At 40.5% G+C, this 18886-nt stretch overlaps 1 protein-coding gene across 1 annotated transcript in view; it reads left to right on the top strand.

Moving 5' to 3' along the window:
* The first annotated feature begins 282 nt into the window (after window positions 1-282).
* LOC125485278 (exostosin-2-like) overlaps window positions 283-18886 on the top strand; it is a 77089-nt gene continuing 58485 nt past the window's right edge. The window contains exons 1-3 of the mRNA XM_048607364.1: window positions 283-499; window positions 13515-14074; window positions 17031-17120. Of these exons, the coding sequence (XP_048463321.1) occupies window positions 13539-14074; window positions 17031-17120 (626 nt within the window). The 5' untranslated portion in view covers window positions 283-499; window positions 13515-13538. The remainder of the gene's footprint in view (window positions 500-13514; window positions 14075-17030; window positions 17121-18886) is intronic.

The raw sequence follows: 18886 nt of genomic DNA, 5'->3' as shown, positions 1-18886 counted from the left end.
ATACGATTCTGTGATGATCTGGAATATATTTCCTTCGTATGTGGGTGGAGGCAGGGTGAATCAAGGCGTTCGGAAGGGAATTCGGTTATGATCTGAAAGGGAAGAATGTGCTGGGCTACAAGGGGTTATTAATGGAACAGACATGACGGGCCGAATGCACCCCTCGTCAGCATTCTGTGTATATACAGTGCTCTTTATGCTCCCCCTCAGATACGCTCTCACGCTCTAGCTGTAGTAGAGACTGCTGAGCTCTAGGGGGCAGTGGCGGTGGAGGTATGAGCTTTGGAAATGTCCCAGGGAGAGGGGGAGGCAGCCTGGCGGTTTCCGGGGTGACGGCTCCGCTCCCGAAGTCTGAGTCGGGGGAACAGAGCAGTGGGTGACCGGTGGCGGACTTGGGATCTCTCGGTCCCGTCGTTCGGAGATGGAGTTTCAGCTGTAACAGCAGCAGGAAGAGGAGTAGCAGCGTCGGCGGAGGAGGGCGGCTTGCCTTCCCATCCAGGTGATTGATGTTGTTCACCGGGCGAGGCTTTTTTGGGAAAGGGCCGAGGCTAGGTCCCGGGCCGCCATTCCCCTTTCTCCCTCTTTTCTTGCCACCCCTTTACACACGGGCATCAGAGAGCCGAATCGTCTAGGTTCAGCTCGTTTTACCTTCCCTTTGCTTGTCTTCATGGGAACTGGCTTTTCAGACCCTGCCATCCATGGCTCAGTGGGTAGCACTGTCACTTCTGAACCACAAGATGCCATCTTCAAGTCTCATCCCGGGACTATAATTGACAGTGCAACACTGCAGGGAAGAGGGGTCTTTTGGCACAGTAGTGTCCCTACCTCTGAGCCAGGTCCACCTGCTCTGGAGGTGTGTAATTTATTAGAAAGTATCCAAAAATCTTTACGATTCACTTGAATAATTGACATGATCTTCCACTCTTTATTGACTTTTGTGGCAGTGCTAGTGTTCTCACCTCTCAGCCACGAACCGTAGATCAAGTTCCACCTCCAGAGGTTGTAATAACATCACTGAACAGGTTGATTAGAAAATATATTTAAAAAGGAACATGATAGTGAGCACCCTACTGTCAGAGGACAGTTACCTGTTTGTAATGGATCTGATAGATTCCATGAATCTGATAGATTACATGGCTCTGTTTTGAAGAGGAGGTATCCCTGGTGACCTGCCCAGCAATGATCTGTCAGTTGGCATCCCTTAAAAAAAGTGACTATTTTTCATATTGGCAAGTGCTCTTACGCACAACCAAATACTTTCCCCCCATCACCAAGTTGTCTGTGGCAATTTTCATTTATTAACTGCCAACAGTAAATCAGCCACATTTTCCAATTGATTATATGCCCAACCTTTCAAGGGCAGTGCAATGATCTTTTCTGTTCTTTGTAAGGTTGTGGGCTTCGCTGGTCAGTATTTATTGCTCATCCTTAGTTGGTCTGAGGCCAGTAAGAGTCAGGACAGCAGTTTCCTAAACAACGTTACTGACCCAGATGGGTTTTTCCTGACAATCAATAATAGTTTCATGGTCATCATTAGATTCTTAATTTTTTTATTGAATTCAAACACCGACATCTGCCTTGGTGGGATTCAAACCCAGATCTCTGGAACATTACCTGGGTCTCTGAATTAATAGTCCAACAATAATACCACTACCTATAGCCTTCCTCAGATGGTTATGATCACATTGGTGACTATATTCATTAACTGTTGAGGGAACACGGATGTTAGTCTGTGATATCCACACAAGTGAAGCAGAAGCCTCAATTTAAGGAAAATTAAGCAGATAAATTTTCAGTTGGCGTCAGGTTCATACAAATTCATGCAGTCTCAGGCAAAGAAGTCCCTTTTCCTTTATTGCACATTTCCTTCCATCAGCCCCTTTGTTTTTTGGAAAAGGCCCCACATAATTTGCACTATCTGTCACAGTTGTCTGACATTTATTAGCCCTCCTCTTGTGGGACATTGGGGCTGTCTCACTGATTCTCTTGCCATGCTGGTGAAATTGATGAGATCAGCATGGTGCTGGGCCTGTGCTCGCTGTGGCGGCTGCCAGTCGGGTCTAGTGCAGCCCCCTGGGCTGAAGGCTGTAGAGGGCATGGGGGTTTTCTGAGCACTGGATTCTCTTGTGATTTTTGGAACAGTTCTGGTGGGTTACTGGGCCATTGCAGAGTGAGTCATGGGATCAGTTTTAACAGCTTAATTTTTTAAAAATGCTGGAAAAACTTCTTTGCAGGGGAGTCATATGGATTTGAAAAGTTAATTTGGTTTCTCCCTCTACAGATGCTGCAAGACACGCTGAGTTTCTCCAACACTTTGTAATTCAGGTTTACAAAATTCACCTAGTTCTGTTTTGTTGTGTTGGTTTGATATTGGAGTTGTGCTTTCAACTGTTGCATTGTTTAGTCTCGAGAGCTTTTGTTGCCTCTTTGCTTTTAATGTTTGCTGTCAGTGGAGTGACGAATCACTGAACTGGTATCTTCAGTGCACTCATTGTGCTTTTCCTGTATTATTGCTGTGGTCAGCAGAATTTCACATTGCAAGCATCAAGCTCTTGTAAGTTTTTTATAGTTGAGAAGATTCAGGCAGCTGATTCCGTCCAGCAGATATCACTGGTGAAGTCACCATAGCTCAACATATTGAGTGGTTCTTTGTCTTTAATCATATCCGAAGAGATTGAAAGGCACTTGGCAGAGATGGAGTGTAAAGTTAAGGAACTGAAACAGGCTGTATCAATGTAAGAGACCAGAGAACCCCAGCTGTCACATAGGCACAGGCTCTAAAGGACAAAGTTGTACAGGAAACAAGGAAGAAACCCTCAATATGACCTCCATTAAACTCAGTGGACGAATGAAGGAGTATGTTCCATCTACCAATGAAAAGAAAGCTGGTTGAGTTTGGAGGGAGACCAAAAATATGAAGTGATCTTTTGGCTGAAGGCTGGATCGAGGACATGCAGATTGTAACCACATCCATGTGCCTCAATGAAAACAAGCAAATAATGTTCTTGGTGGAGTATCTGTTTGTTTGAAGAACATTCAGAAGACTATTACGGAGGTATTGATACCCAGAAAAGTCAGATTTGATTCCTGTATTCCCAACTAAGGTAAAACCTGAAAGAACTGCAGATACTGTAAATCAGGAACAAAAACAAAGTTGCTGGAAAAGCTCAGCAGGTCTGGCAGCATCTGTGAAGGAAAAAACAGTTAAAGTTTCGGGTCCGGTGACCCTTCCTCAGAACTAAGGTGTTTGGTGATAGCAGTGGTTTTTTGCAGGTGCAGCAGAAATTATATGATATAATTTGTCAGAAAGAGGACATAGTCTCTGAAGCTAGTCAGTATCCTCCTGGATTCTTCCTTTAACCCAACAGAGGAAACTTGGATGAAAAATCTTTTAACTGAAGCAGTGACGGATAAAAATGTCCAGATGGAGCTGAGGAAACTGATTAGTGTCAAGCCTCAGCTGTTGTCCATTTTAATGAACTGACCTTGGAGCGAGCACATTTGTCAGAATGTTACTGTTGGCCTTTAATAAACATAATCATATTATAATCATGGGAAAAGACAGTCATTATTAAAACTAGGAGGGAGACTACCATCAGAGAGGTAACTGCCAATGCTGATGGAATGTAAGTGTCATGCTAAAAAGATACATCTAGCAGATTGAGGCACCAACTTCAGATCCACTCTTTGCTGTCTTACCTTCAAGACATATCACACTCGAGAGAGTTCAAAGAGATACAGTTAAGCTCTTTAAGTGAAACTTCCCTCAGCAATCGCAGACCTGAAAGACTGAATAAGAAACTCTATCAAACACAACTGTACCCTTTTTATCCTCACCATAGATTCATGCAGTACGGAAGAGGCTGTTTGGCCCATAAATTACGCTATATCTGCACTAGTGCCACTTTCCAGCACTTGGCCCATAGCCTTGAATGTTATGACATTTCAGCTGCTCATCCAAATATTTTTTTAAAGGTTATGAGATTTTCTACAACTACTTTCCTAGGCATGAATTCCAGATTTCCACCACCCTCTAGATGAAAAACCTTTTTCTCAAATCCCCTCAACCTTCTGCCTTTCACCTTAATATGTCTTCTTGTTATTCAACTAAGGGGAACAGCTGCTTTCTATCCGTCTGTCCATGCCCTTCATTTAGCTTTCTTGTCAGCCTGTTCTGCTCTAAAGAAAACATCCTAATCTTATCCAGCCTCTCTCATAGCCAAAATGCTCCAAGATCTCCTCCGTCACTGTCAAACACCTGACCAATCTTTGCATTGTCTGCAAACTTCGTTATCATCTTCAACCCCCACCATGACATTTTCTGTATTGTTTATATATATCCTGTACAGTAAGGGGCCTAGCACTCATCCCTGTACACAGGCCTGCTACCACCACCCTGATAATGCCCCCCTTATCCCAACCCCAAGTATTAAGTAGCGTGAACTCTTAAGTAGCTTAACGCGGAAACATAGAAAGTAGGGCAGAAGTTAGCCAATTGACCCTTCAAGCCTGCTCCACCATTCAATATAACCCTGCTTTCTCCCCATACCCTTTGGTCCTTTTAGTCCTAAGAATTATATCCAACTCTGCCTTAAAGATATTCAGTGTGGTACCTGATCAAACATCGATTGTTTCCCTTTATCCTGCTCATTACATTCTCAAAGTGATGCCATGCTGACTTTGCTTGATCATATTATGTATTTCTAAATGTTCCATTACAAGACCGCTACCACTTAGAAGGGCAAGGTCAGGAGATGCATGGGAACACCATCACCTGCAAATACCCTTCTAAGCATTAGACCATCCTGACTTGACACGATATTAATGTTCCTTCAGTGTCATTGGTTCAAAATCCTGGAATTCATCTCCTAACAGCACTGAGAGTGTACTACACCACATGAAATGCAACAATTTAAGAAGTCAGTTGTGGATAAAGTCAGTTTGGTCAATAAAATGCTGGTCTAGTCAGTGAAGTCCACATCCCGTGAATTAATTTTGGGTAAAAAAAGGTCTGATAAAGAAAGCAATGGAAGAAAGATAAGATACCCCCCGCACCCTTTCACACAGCCAGTGATTAAGATCAGTTTAGATTTATTCAGTGTGTTTTTGGCAGCACAGACTGGATTGGCCAAAGGGTCTCTTCTGTACTGTTTGATTCTAAGATGTGATTCTATGATGACCTGGAATATGTTTCCTCTGTATGTAGGTGGAGGCAGGGTGAATCAAGGCGTTCGGAGGGGAATTGGGTTATAATCTCAAAGGGAAGAACGCTGGGCTGCAAGACGGAGTGGCGTTATTCATGCACCCCTTGTCAGCATTCTATGTATATACAGTGCTCTTTATGCTCCCCCTCAGATGCTCTCTCACGCTGTAGCTGCAGTAGAGACTGCTGAGCTCTAGGGGGCATTGGCAGTGGAGGTGTGAGCTTTGGAAATGTCCCAGGGAGAGGGGGCGACAGCCTGTCAGTTTCTGGAATGATGGCTCCGCTCCCGAGGTTTGAGTTGGTGGAACAGAGCAGTGGGTGACCAGTGGTGGATGTTGGGATCTTTCGGTCCCATCATTCGGAGATGGAGTTTCAGCTGTAACAGCAACAGGAAGAGGAGTAGCGGCGTCAACCGAGGAGGGCGGCTCGCCTTCCCATCTGGGTGATAGTTATCAACTTCAATCCCCACCACAACATTTTCTATATTTGTACATATCCTGTACAGTAAGAGGCCCAGCACTGATCCCTGTACACTGGCCTCCAGTCTCACAAACAGCCTTCTACCACCACCCTCTGTCTCCTACCATTAAGGTAATTTTGGATCAAACTTGCCAAATTACCCTGATCCAATGTGCTCATTTATCCTTCTCCAGTTGTCAAAGGCTTTGCTGAAATCCAGATAAACTGCATCAACTCCTCTACCCTCAATTAAACATCTGGTCACCTCTTCGAAAAATTCAAGTCATTGGGTTAGGCATGAACTCCCTCTGACATAGCCATGCTGACTATCCCTGATCAAACTTTTCATCTCCACGTAGAGATTAAGCCTCTCAGAATTTTCGCTAGTAGTTTCTATTCCACTGATGTTCTGTAATTCTCTGATTTATCGCGACCACCCCTCTAGATACATGGAACTACATAGCAGTCCTCCAGTCTTCTGTTATCTTCCTGTAGCTAGACAGGAATTAAAAATTTGGGTCAGAGTTCCTGTAATTTCCTGCCTCATCTCCCACAGCAGTCTGGGAAATAACTCATCTGGACCTGGGGATTTCTCCACTTGTAACCCTACCAGTGCCTCCACATTCCCTTTGTCAGATTGCTCAACAACCTCACAGTTGCTGTTCTCAAATTTTGTACCTACACCCTCTTTCTGATCAAATCAAACGTGAAGTATTCTTTTAACATTCTATCAATGTTCTCTAGCTCCACCAAGGCTACCCTCTTGGTCTCACTCTTGAGCCTGTTCTTTCCCCGGGTATCCTCTTACTCTTGGTATATTTAGAGAAAATCTTGAGTTTCTCACTAATCTTACCCACTGGTGTTTTCTCATGCTCCCAATTTGCTCTCAATAATTACTTTCAGTACCCCAGACATATCATGACCAGCAAAGGTACATGTCTAGATGATGTCATCTGTGCTGTTTCAGAGTGGCCCTGGCCTAACATTGAAAGACAACTACATGGGTTCCTTGATCTAACTGGCTGCTGTAGAAAGTTTGTGCAAAGCATTGTTAGCTGCTCCTCTCCACATGTTATAAGGGAACCAGAAGTGTTAAAGGAGCTGGTGGTAAAAGATGCAGTAGGTATGATATTTCATAGACAATGGCAGCTGGATTCAATCGTATGAGTGCTGTTTTTGAGATCATATGGAGACATTCACCTCATTACCTATCATTAGTTATTTTGATTTCCATCTGTATAAACCCGTCTGGTTTACTAATGACCTTTAGGGAAGGAAACTGCCATCCTTGTCTGGCCTACATGTGACTCCAGACCCACAGCAATGTGGTTGACTCCTAACTGCCCTCTGGGCAATTAGCGATGGACAATAAATGCTGCTTCACCTTGAGGCCCTCATCCCCTGAATGAATAAAAAAAAACTTTTGGTGCTCGTTTTCTTGGCTGAAGAATTAGTTGTCACAGATTCAAAAGTAGAAAGGGGTAGGTACTGGTATGCTAGTTGAAGTCTTGAGCTAATGACTGAAATATGGAGCATTCTATCACAAAACTTAAACTGTGAGCTTTGTGGTGGACGATTTGTGAAAACTTCAGACATTTTAATTGGTGTACAGTTTGAATTGTCAACAGGCAACAACCTGTTCAGTTACTTGCAAGCAGCCATCAACTTTGGGGCAATAGAAACTTAATGGGCAGCTGATCTATCTTAGTTCAGATTCCAGATAAGGCAGATATCTATGAAGAAGTATTGGAAATGCTGATGTTGATGACTGCAGAAGGAAGCTCACCTCTGTCAGGTGATTACAGTTGATTGGTCTGTGCCTAAAGGTAATTATAGCATTCATACTACAGTTCCCCATGAAATCCAGGCAGTGATTTGTGAAAGCATCATCAATGTATTTGAGGTCCAAAGCAGATCCAGAAAGGTAGAGGTGCACAGTGTTTCACCACTACAACTTCTCCATTAATGGAGAATCCAGTCTTTCCAATAATGGAGAACCTCTTACTGCTTCAACTTGTTGATGAAGTCTTCTACTGGAAGACTAAGCATCCACCTCCTGGAATGAAGAGTCAGTAGATTGGAATCTTCTTGCATTCAGTGTGCTCTTTCCTGTATTATACTCCCATTTGCCTGTTAATTTAAAGCTGTTATGTTTAGCGATGCCTGTCAGCCCAACAAAGCCAGCAGGCTCTTCCATCAAAGTGTGTTCTCTCTCTTTGATCTGAATGATGGACTATCCAAACATTAGTAAGTGCTGTTCTCTTTTGCTGAAACAGTAATCCGCTCCACAACCATCCTGGAGCGTAACGATAACCTTTCGTTCTTTTCTGCACTATCAGTCACTTGCTCAAATCCCTCACCCTTGCTTTCTGTACTCTCTCAACTCCGGCGAGTTGAAGATTATCTATTCGGCTGCCCTGACAGAGACTTGATACTGTCCACAAATTCTGTACCCTTGAAAACTGATTTCATGTCTCTGGCTGTATTCTTGGCTTGAAGAAGATTGTTTGCAGCCTTGGTATTCTATTTGACTTTGTGATTTGTCTGTGATCGCACTTCGTCCATCACGAAGACCATATACTTCTAATGTCATAACATGTTCTGTCTCAACCTTGCCCTTGGCTCAGCGATTTCTACAAAACCATCATCCAGATCTTTGTTTCTCCTTCTGGGAAATAGGAATACCAGTGATAAACGCTTGCATTTATTTAGCACTTCCCATGTTGCAGATCGTCCCCATTTCACAACCAATTAAATATTGCTGAATTGTGATCATACTTATCTATTTGTATAGGCATGTGGTAATCGTTTTGCACATAATAATGTCCCACAGTTAAGAATTAAATCAATGGCTGTATAACTGTCAAATACCATTATTAAGAATGCTTATTTTCACCTCTGCAATTTCGTTTTTTTTTCTGCTTTGCTTCTGCTTATCTGCTGCCAAAACCCTTTTGTACAATTTTTGAATATTTTGGTCCACTCCTGGCAAGGCTCCCACATTGCACCCTCCTTAAACTCTAAATGTTGCCCAAAACTCTGCTGCCCTTCTTGACCGTGTTCACCAATCAGTCTTGTGCTCGCCTAAATTGGCTATCTGTTGAGGATCACCTCAATTTTAAAATTGTCATCCTTAATTTCAGACTTTTCCATAGCTTTGCCCTAGTCTATCTCTGCTATGTTCTCGAGCCCCATAACCAACGAGAAAACTGCATTGTTCCAATTTCAGGGTCTTGATCATCTCTAATATTAATTGTCCAACTAAGGGTAGCAGTGCCTTCAGCTGTCGAAGCCTTCAAATGCTGTATTTCACCCACAACTCTCACTGCCTTCCTGCCGCACTTTACTCTTTTAAACCTACCTCCGTGACCACATTTCTTTCACCTGCTGTGTTATTTTACATGCCCTGATGTCATATTTTATGATATTTTTGTGCAGCACCTTGGGATGTTTTATAAGGATCTAAGTAAAGTTACTGATGTAATCTGTTTCTAATGATGATGGTTGAAAGAGGAAGGCATGTATTTATTTGATCCTGTCACAGCCTCAGGGTTGTCCCAAAGACGACGATGTGCCAGACAATCCTGGAGAATTCCCCTTCTTGATCTTTGCATAGCATAATCACCCTAAATACAGGGCCTTAGTTTAATATTGCAAACAAACGATGACTCCTGACGGTGACAGTGCGGTAGTCCCTTCAGCAGTGTGCTGGAATGTCATTTCTGTTTCATAAGTAATGGATGAACCCACCCGCTACCTTTTGATGTGAGCAGTACTGGGTTAGAGTATAAGATGCATGACAATGGAGAATGAGTCTTTGTAACAGCAAAATTGTAGGAAGCAAGAGGTAGTGGCAGTACGAAAGGAAATAAAATTAAGTAAAAGACTTAACCAAATGGCAATGTTTTTCAAACTCAAATTAAATTCCTGCTTTAATATCTTGCTAGAATTGTAGATGAAGATTCACTGACTTGCCCATTCATATAATAACTTTCCAGTGCTAACATGTTGTAAAGTCAAGCAACTGTCTGCCTTGTGTGACTTACCTTTGTCTCTCTATTTCCAATGCTTCCCTGTTTATTTTCTCTGCAGCTTTTGATTCTCTGCAGCCTTTTGCAGTTCTCTTCACCCTTTCTTAGCACCTGATTGACTTAAAGGGTCTAATTTGTTTAAGAGTCAGTTTCTACAATTTACCTGTTTAGGTAAGTGAAATGTTTACAAAAAGTGCATTCTTATCAAAGGAATGTGTATTCATGTCAATCTTATTATAATTTCTGAAAGAAGGATAACCGATGCCATCATTGTAGAAAACATTTTTATTGGAATTCAGTTCAGGAAACAATCCCCTCGGAAATCAGTACAAGTAGAAATTAGCTGTCTGGTCTCGGAGGCCTCTGAGGTTCCTTGATGCAGCATGCAGAGTCTGGGAACCCCAGTTTGAAAATTTGACTTTGGTAAGGCTCTTGCTGTACTGTTTTGCTTTCCCTGTAGCTGGTCTCAGATAAAGCAGAGAGGACTACTCTATCATTAGAAAGAGATTGGTGGTGAATTTAACCTGAGAATCCCCACATCCTGGGAAGGGACAAGTTTGAGAAGGCGGCCCCTTCATGGTTTTCTTAGCAGGTATGGGAATCAAACCCGCACTGTTGCCATCATTCAGCGTCGCAAACTGGCTGTCCAGTCAGTTGAGCTGATCAATCCCCTTGCCTGGTCTAAGACTGCTGTTGTAATTAGATTATTTTCTACTGACAGTGGAATATCAACATTTTTTTTTTGTTTAGTTCTTGAATAAGGTGGAGAAATTCAGGGGGAATGCTTTCAGCCTCTTTCCCCTTGTTTAATTATCCATCATTTGGTATGAGAAAGCTTCAATTTACAGCTACTTTAAGACCCACCAATTTAGAATTTCTACTGGCACCCAGAGTTGGTCTCCCATCTCGGATAGAATCAAAGATATTACAGCCCAGAAGGACCCCTGTGATAGCGCTGTCTACTCCGATTCCAGTGCCTACCCATTTTATATTCTTTCTCAATTATTTATCTACTTCCCTTACAAATTATGGTACCCCTGTCTTAGTAACGACTCATGATTGAACATCTCATGATCAAGTACCCCTCTAGGAGAAAAACAAATCCCTTTTAAAGTTTGTTATCCTTCTAGATAGAACTTTGGATTCATGTCCCCTTGTTGCAACTCAGTGGAAGTATTCTTTCACCATTTGGCATCCTTTCATTACTTTGGAAACCTCAGTTAAATGCTCTGTTTAACTTTCTGTGCTTCAGTGGGGTTAAAAAAGTTTTTGCAGCATTTCTTCGTAACATGTTTTAGAAGCTTGCCTTAATTCATTCTTTGAAATTTGGTGCTTTGGATCCTTGGCAGAAGTGAGCTGATTGAAGAATGTAAAGCAACAATATTAAAATTTGTCAACTCCTAGACCTTTGGATTAGCATCGAGTTATTTTAAGGCACTAACCTCAAGTGTATAAACCTGTCTCCTTAAGCTACATTGCCACATTACTTTGAGCATGATTGGGGACCTCGGAAGGTGATATTATGTGACATAACAAAATAACCTCAATTTATATAATGTCTTTAATATCATAGTTCCTCTTGTGAAACTTCTTGAGATATTTACCAAACAAAATTTGATGTCAACTTTGAAATGGATACCAGGACATTTGACCAGAACCTTGGTCAAGGAGCCAAGTTTTAAAGAACATTTATTAAGAAATAGAGATAATGAGGCAGAGAGATTAAGAATGGGAATCAATTTTAAATTTGCTATTAATAGACATGGAGTTATTTTATTCTGAAAATCGCATGTTCCTCTTCATTCTTTGATTTACACTTTCTGGAGTATTCATTTCATTTAAACTCTATGAAACAATCCATCAGCTTAAGAAGTCAACAACTCTTGAAAATGATTAAACTGATCTACATAAATTAGAATTTTATATTTTACAGAATATTCAGTTCAATAGGTTTTCTGCTGTTTATACATCGCTCAAATTACATCTCATTCTGTCAACATACCATTCTGTTCCTTTCTCCCAAAAATAAAACTGCTGTTTGTCTTAGTCACTCATTGCGTTGAGTCCTGTGTCCTTAACATTCTCTAAGGAAAGATGTTTTTCCTGAATTACTTATTGGATTTATTACTGTCTATCTTAAATCAGTGGCCTCTCAATGTTAGTGAATTTAGATGTGTTATTTCACCAGTTTAATAAAACTCTGCAATCCTAATTAATTCATTACTGATGCAACAGATTTTTTTGTAATAAAAGAGCTTGCACATTACCTGTGGTTTTACTAAAAGATCAGAATGTATTAAATCATTTGTCTTGTAGAATCCCAGTTTTGTTCTTCGGTTTGGCAATTAAAATTATATGAAGGTGTGTTCAACTGATTTGAACACTTCATAGAATCCCTGCAGTGTGGAAACAGGCCATTTGGCCCAACAAATCCACACCCACCCTCCAAAGACCATCCCGCCCAGACTCAACTTCCCCCACCCTATCCCTGTAACTTAGATGCAAATCTATCCCCTTATTTATTAGAAGTGTTCTTTTGAAATAGATTACTTGAAGCATCAACCAGGTATCTTTCCAAGCTTAGGACTCAAATTTAAGCCTAAAATTTGCTAAAACGAGAGTATTACACTTTAAACCAGAAGGGTAATGAAAATAAATTATGTCCACATTTAAATAATACAGTGGACAAAGAGATCTATAATTTCATCATTCATATTTATCTCAACTCCTTAAACCTTATTTCTTTCACTAAGCTTTTGGTCATTTGGGTTTAATGTGTCCTAACGTGGCTTGGTGTCAACTTTTGTTTCATGTTTCTGTGAAATACCTTCAGATGATTTACAATGTTAAAGGTAGTACAAGTGGGAGTTGTTGTTTAGGATCCCTCACATGACCTCAAGTTTGAGTTAGGGAGGATGAAAATTAGAGTTTCCATTTCTCATAGTTTCTATTAATTCAAAGGGACCACCAGATGACAAGAATGTTTGCAGTGAGGTGATAGCAGAAAGAAAAGTCAATGAAGTAGTTTTTGAGGAGGTTCATGATGGGAAGAGAGCAAGATAGACAACTTTAGTCAGTGCTGAAAAAAAATTAATCACATTGTATGATTCCAGTCATCTTTCGCAAATCTTTTTCGCTCAGATTATTTTAATATAATTACTTTGTGTGCTTCAGAATATTTTGATTTGTGAAATGTTGCATGACATGTTTAATGTGCAACATGCATTGTTAAGCAGAAAATTGAAGTACTGTTGCTCCTCATTTACTGTATCATTAATTTTGAACACCTCTATTAAATCTCCCCTTAACCTCATCTAAGGAAAACAGTGCTTGCTTTTATCCTTCATTCCTGCACAGATATGGGAATAATTCAAGTATATATCTGGAGAAGGAACCAACCTCAGAGTTCAGTAGACATAATCTATAATTCAAAAGTACTCATTGCTGACCACTTCAATGGTTAATCAACATTAATGATTTTAATGTTCCTTGACCTGGACCCTCCTTTTAAATTTAAATTCTGCAATATTGAAAACAGATGCTTTTAAACGATCTGATTCTGAACTTGCAGTGATGTGATAATTGGCAGACCGGGGCGTGATTGAAACAGAAACAAAATTACGGTTGCCCTAAATTATGTTCTGCAACCTTTCCACTTTCATATGTTGGATTTTTTGCTTACTTTTGATTGCGAGAGTTATGCAGATAGGCAAGTATTTAATGTTGCCTTTGACAATTTAATGATGATTGAACAATGACTTCTTTAACTCAAGCCTTATTAGTGATATATTTATAATCACTTGCACTTTTCTTCTTCCCAGAACCCATAGGAAGGAAGTAGCATTATGTATGCTTCAACCAAGTACAGCAGTCGGGGCCCTACCCTTATTCCCAGGATGAAAACTAAACACCGAATTTACTACATTGCCCTGTTTTCAGTTGTGCTTCTTGGACTTGTAGCCACAGGAATGTTTCAGTTCTGGCCACATACAATTGAAGCTACCAATGAGTGGACATTTGAAAAACGCAGCATCCATGATGTTCCAGAAGTCAAGCTAGCTGAAGACAGTCCAATCCCTGAACGAGGAGACTTGAGCTGTAGAATGCACACTTGCTTTGATGTATACCGTTGTGGGTATAACCCCAAGAATAGAATAAAAGTCTACATCTATCCACTGAAAAAGTATGTTGATGCATATGGCACTGTGCTCAGTAACACTATCTCCAAAGAGTATAATGAATTGTTGACTGCCATTTCAGAAAGTGACTTCTACACAGATGATCTAAACAGGGCATGTTTGTTCATTCCTTCTATTGATGTGCTTAATCAGAACAACCTCAGGATAAAAGAAACTGCACAGGCATTGGCCCAGCTATCCAGGTATGTTGAAAAGAGTTGCATTTTGATTATGTGTTTTCTCTGACTTGGAAAATAGTTATGGTCCGTTAACAATTTTATGTCAGCCTGGTTTTCAGCTGTTATGTTTATATATATGTATACGCATCAGCTTTCAAGATTCTTCCAGTTGCAGTCCTACGTTGTGCCCATTTCCCATGCGGCAGACATCATTTATAATTAGTGAAAAACCCAAACCAAAAGGCATGGAATTGGTATTAAAATATGCAATGGTGACCAAGGGAAGTGATGGAAGTAGCGCTGTAGGCTCCAGGAAGAATGGCTGCTTTTTTTTTGATTTTGATCTTATTGTCACGTGTACCAAAATACAACGAAAATATCTAGAATTCTACAGTTTTATAATTCTGGAAAAACTGAATTTGAGCAGGATAGTTAGTTGTGACATGCTGAGAATACTGAGAGCAGGTGTGGTGAGGATCAGATTAGGAAGTGCCAAAAAAGACTTTTATCGGATTACTTTTCATATTTAGATACAAGATGTAGACCCACAGCCAGAATAACGGGCTCCAAAAAAGGCTTTGGACCTTAAACCATGTTTGCCTTTTCGACAAAAAAACTTTTGCCCTTAACCTGGCCACAGTTTATGAAGAATGTAATAGAGAAGACTTCAGTGGCACAGGGAAAGCATTCTGCTGAGGGTAGACTTGGGTGTTAAAACCGAAAGAACTGCGGATGCTGTAAATCAGGAACAAAAACAAAGTTGCTGGAAAAGCCCAGCAGGTCTGGTAGCATTGACTTGGGTGTTATACTTAGGGAAGACATAGGAGCATGTGTAGGATTTTTGACCCTCAAGCTTGCTTTGCTGTTCACTATGATCATGGCTGATCTAATTATGTCTTTAATTCTCATATTCCCACCTGCCACCAGAACCCTTGACTTGCTTGTAGATTCTGTCTAACTCAGCCATGAACGTTAAATGACCCAGTCACCATTACTCTCCACAGAAGAGGAAACTGAGGTCCCAAAAGGTTTTGTCTTAGGACAAGAATGAATAGGTAGAATACTGTGATCAGCGGGATGTGACAAATGGTGTTTCTCAAGATACTGGTGCCACAGCTTTTCACCACATATATTAATAATTTAGATGAAGAATTAGAGTTCTATATCCACATTTGCAGATGACCAGTAAGTTAGGAGAACATAGTAAATTGTATAGATTGGTGCAAGATTTTTTAAAAATTCACTTGTGGGACATGTGTGTCGCTGGCTGGCCAGCATTTATTACCTATCCCTGGCTATTGTTATGAAGGCGGTGGTAAGTGCTCTCTTGACCAACTGTAGTTCATGATTTCCCATGCATAAAGCTTATGCCTTGTAGATAGTACACAGATTTGGGAGGTCAGGAGGTGAGTTATTTACCACAGTATTCCTAGCCTCTGACCTGCTTTTGTAGACACTTTGTACGTGGCGAGTCCAGTTGAATTTCTACTCAATGGGAGCCCCCAGGATGTTAATATTGGGAGATTCAATGATGATAACACGATTGAATGTTAAGGGGCATTGCTAACATTGCCTCTTATTGGCGGTAGTTATTACCTGGCATTTGTGTAGTGTGAGTGTTGCTTGCTACTTATCAACCTAAGCCTCGATATTGTCCAGATTGTCTCTTATTGGTGATGGTTATCGCCTGGCATTTGGGTGGCACGAATGTTACTTGCCACTTGTCTGCCCAAGCTGTCAGGGCCCATAATTTATCCTATCCAGTGCCTCCAACCATTTCTTGATATCACGTAGAGTGAATCAAATTGGCTGAAGCCTGGTATTTGAGAGGTTGTCTATTAGCCTCCATTCAGCAGTGGAAATGTAGGGGATGGCATTAAACAGGAACTTAGAGAAGCATGTAACAAAGGTACTGCTGTATAATCAGGGGTGACTTTAATCTACATATAGACTGGGTAAACCACATTAAAAATAATACCATGGAGGATGAATTCTAGAGGTGTGTACAAGATTTTTTTAGATCAGTTATGTTGAGGAACTATATTTTGTATTCACAACAAGAAGGGGTTAATTGTAATTTTGTGTGGGGTGCATGACAGAATTCTTTATTGGGATGAAAAGTGAAATATTCCAATCTGGAACAAGCGAAACAATGAAAGTACAAAACATCATACAGGGTTCAGAGATTTTGGAGTTGTCTTTCAGAAAACGTATTGGAAGCATAGGTTTTGAATGTTTTTAATGCAGAGGTAGATTCTTGATAAGCAAGAGAATGAAAAGTTGTCAGGGATAGATAGAATTGCAAATTTGAGGTTACAATCAGATCAATGATGATCTTATTAAATTGTGGAACAGGCTCAAGGGGCTAAGTAACCACCCCTGCTCCTAATTCATGTTTGTAGGTATGCTCATATTAAAGACTTGGCAGTGGTTAGGCAATGGCTAATATCTAAGAAATAAATCTAAGCATTGTAACAAATAAACATTTCATTTGGCACAAAAAAAAAACTGGAGAAGAGGCCCAACAATGGTTAGCAAAAGAAATTAAGCATAATTTTAGATCCAAAGAGAAGTAATATGAAAGTTGCTAGAAAAAGTTAGCAAGGCTTAGGAGCAGTTTAAAATTCACTAAAGGAGAACCGAAAGATTAAGAGGCGAAAATAGAACAAACCTGCAAGGAACCTAAGAGTGGACTGTAAGAGCTTCTACAAGTATGTAAACAGAAAAAAAGATTAGTGTAAATAAATGTAGAGCCGTCCCAGTTTGACAGAACAAAATTGAAAATGGAGAACATGGAAATGGCACAGCAATTAAACAATTACTTTTGTTCTGTCTTCACATAAGACACAAATAACAGCCTAAAAATAACTTGGAAGAGTACACTTGTACAATTGGTGTGTGTTTTCTCTGTTCAGCGTGACCATCTTAAAACATTGTACAGTTTATATTCTGAAAACATGTATATCTTTACCATTTTTAGATGGAATAGAGGGACAAACCATTTGCTGTTTAATATGCTTCCAGGAGGCCCTCCTGATTATAATACTGCACTTGATGTTCCACGTGACAGGTGAGTTTTAAGTCCAGAAGATGCTTCCACTGCTCCTTGAATCTTCCTGTTGGTGCTAAGCATGTCAGGTCAACTGTTTGCTTCAGTTACACCTGCATTTTGTACTTAAGATAATGGGCAAAACTTTTATTCTAGAATAGTTGTCTTGTGAATATGGTTTGCAAGGAGGCTGGTGACATGCTCATCTGTATGAGGCAAATTCATGAGTTAGTCTAATTGCCTTCAACTGGTTTAGAAAACATTGTTATTCGACAAACCATTCACTAAATGCGTGCTGGGTTACTGGATTAAAATCTGAAATTTACGAGCATGCTGCCTAAGAGTTTAGAAAGTGAATTCAGAATTGCTTGGTGCTGGACATAATTTAAGAAGTTTCTGTTTCTACTAATGAGAGTTGATTTCAGAATGAACAGGTAAATTATGAAAAAGTGACCCATGGGGAAAAGTGATCATAATATCATTGAGATAGAGAGTGACATAGTTCTGAGAATTAGTGTCCTGAATAATAATGGAAACTGTGATGACATGATGTGCGAGCTAGGTATGATAAATTGGGAATGTTAATTAAAGGGATGACAATGAATAGGCAATGGCAAACATTTAAAGAACAAATGGAGGAACTGTGTAACGGTTTTATATGTAGTTTTGGTTTCCTTATCCGAGGACGGATGTTCTGACTATGGAAGGAGTGCAATAACGGTTTACCATTCTGATTCTTGAGATAGCAAGACTGATGTTTAAAGAGATACTGGATCTGTTAAGACTATATAGGGTCACACAGTGGGTCAGTAGACTGCTGCCTAACAGCGCCAGGGTCGCGAGTTCAATTCCAGCCCTGGGCAATTGTCTGTGTGGCGTTTGCACATTCTCCCCATGTCTGCGTGCATTTGCTCTAGGTGTTCTGATTTCCTCCCACAGTCCAAAGATGTGCAAGTTAGGTTGATTAGCTATGCTAAATTGCCCATAGTGTCCAGGAGTCTACAGGCTAGCTTGGTTAGCCATGGGAAATGCAGGTTTACAGGGGTAGGATAGGGGATGGGTCTTGATGGAACAAATGGCCTGCTTCTACACTGTGGGTATTCTATGATTTGTATTAGTTTAAAAGAATAGGGCGTATCTCACAGAAACCTATAAAATCTGAATAGCACTAGACGGGATAAATATAGGAATAATGTTCCCAATGACAGTCGTGTCCATGTTTAGTTACAGCACTTCTTTTTTAACAGACTGTTAACAGAATCAATGTAGTTTATGAACTTTATATGAAAGTGTTTTAGAAATGGAACTGATCGTTTTATAAGATCGAGTATGCATTTAATATAGGATAGTTTCACGCTTAGTTAGTTTTACTGTTGCTCTTGACTTTTTTAGCATTTTGATCTGGATTTTATGGTAGAAGTAATGGTGAGAATATCAGAGTTTGGCATTTATTGAGAACAACTACTACATAGCATCCACTTAAACATGGTAATTGGGAAGTTGCCGTTTGATTAGCTCTGCTCTTCCTCAAGCTCCATTGAGGGATAAGAACATAAGAATTAGGAGCAGGAGTAGGCCATCCGGACCCTCGAGCCTGCCCCGCCGTTTAATGAGATCATGGCTGATCTTTTTGAGACTCGGCTCCACTTACCCACCCACTCACCATAACCCTTAATTCCTTTACTGTTCAAAAATTTATCTAGCCTTGCCTTGAAAACATTCAGCAAGGTAGCTTCAACTGCTTCACTGGGCAGGGAATTCCACAGATTCACAACCCTTTGGGTGAA

The sequence above is a fragment of the Rhincodon typus genome, chromosome 17 (genome assembly GCF_021869965.1).
Source record: "Rhincodon typus isolate 14 chromosome 17, sRhiTyp1.1, whole genome shotgun sequence".
NCBI classification, from domain to species: Eukaryota; Metazoa; Chordata; class Chondrichthyes; order Orectolobiformes; family Rhincodontidae; genus Rhincodon; species Rhincodon typus.
This window is presented reverse-complemented; position numbering and strand designations above follow the sequence as displayed.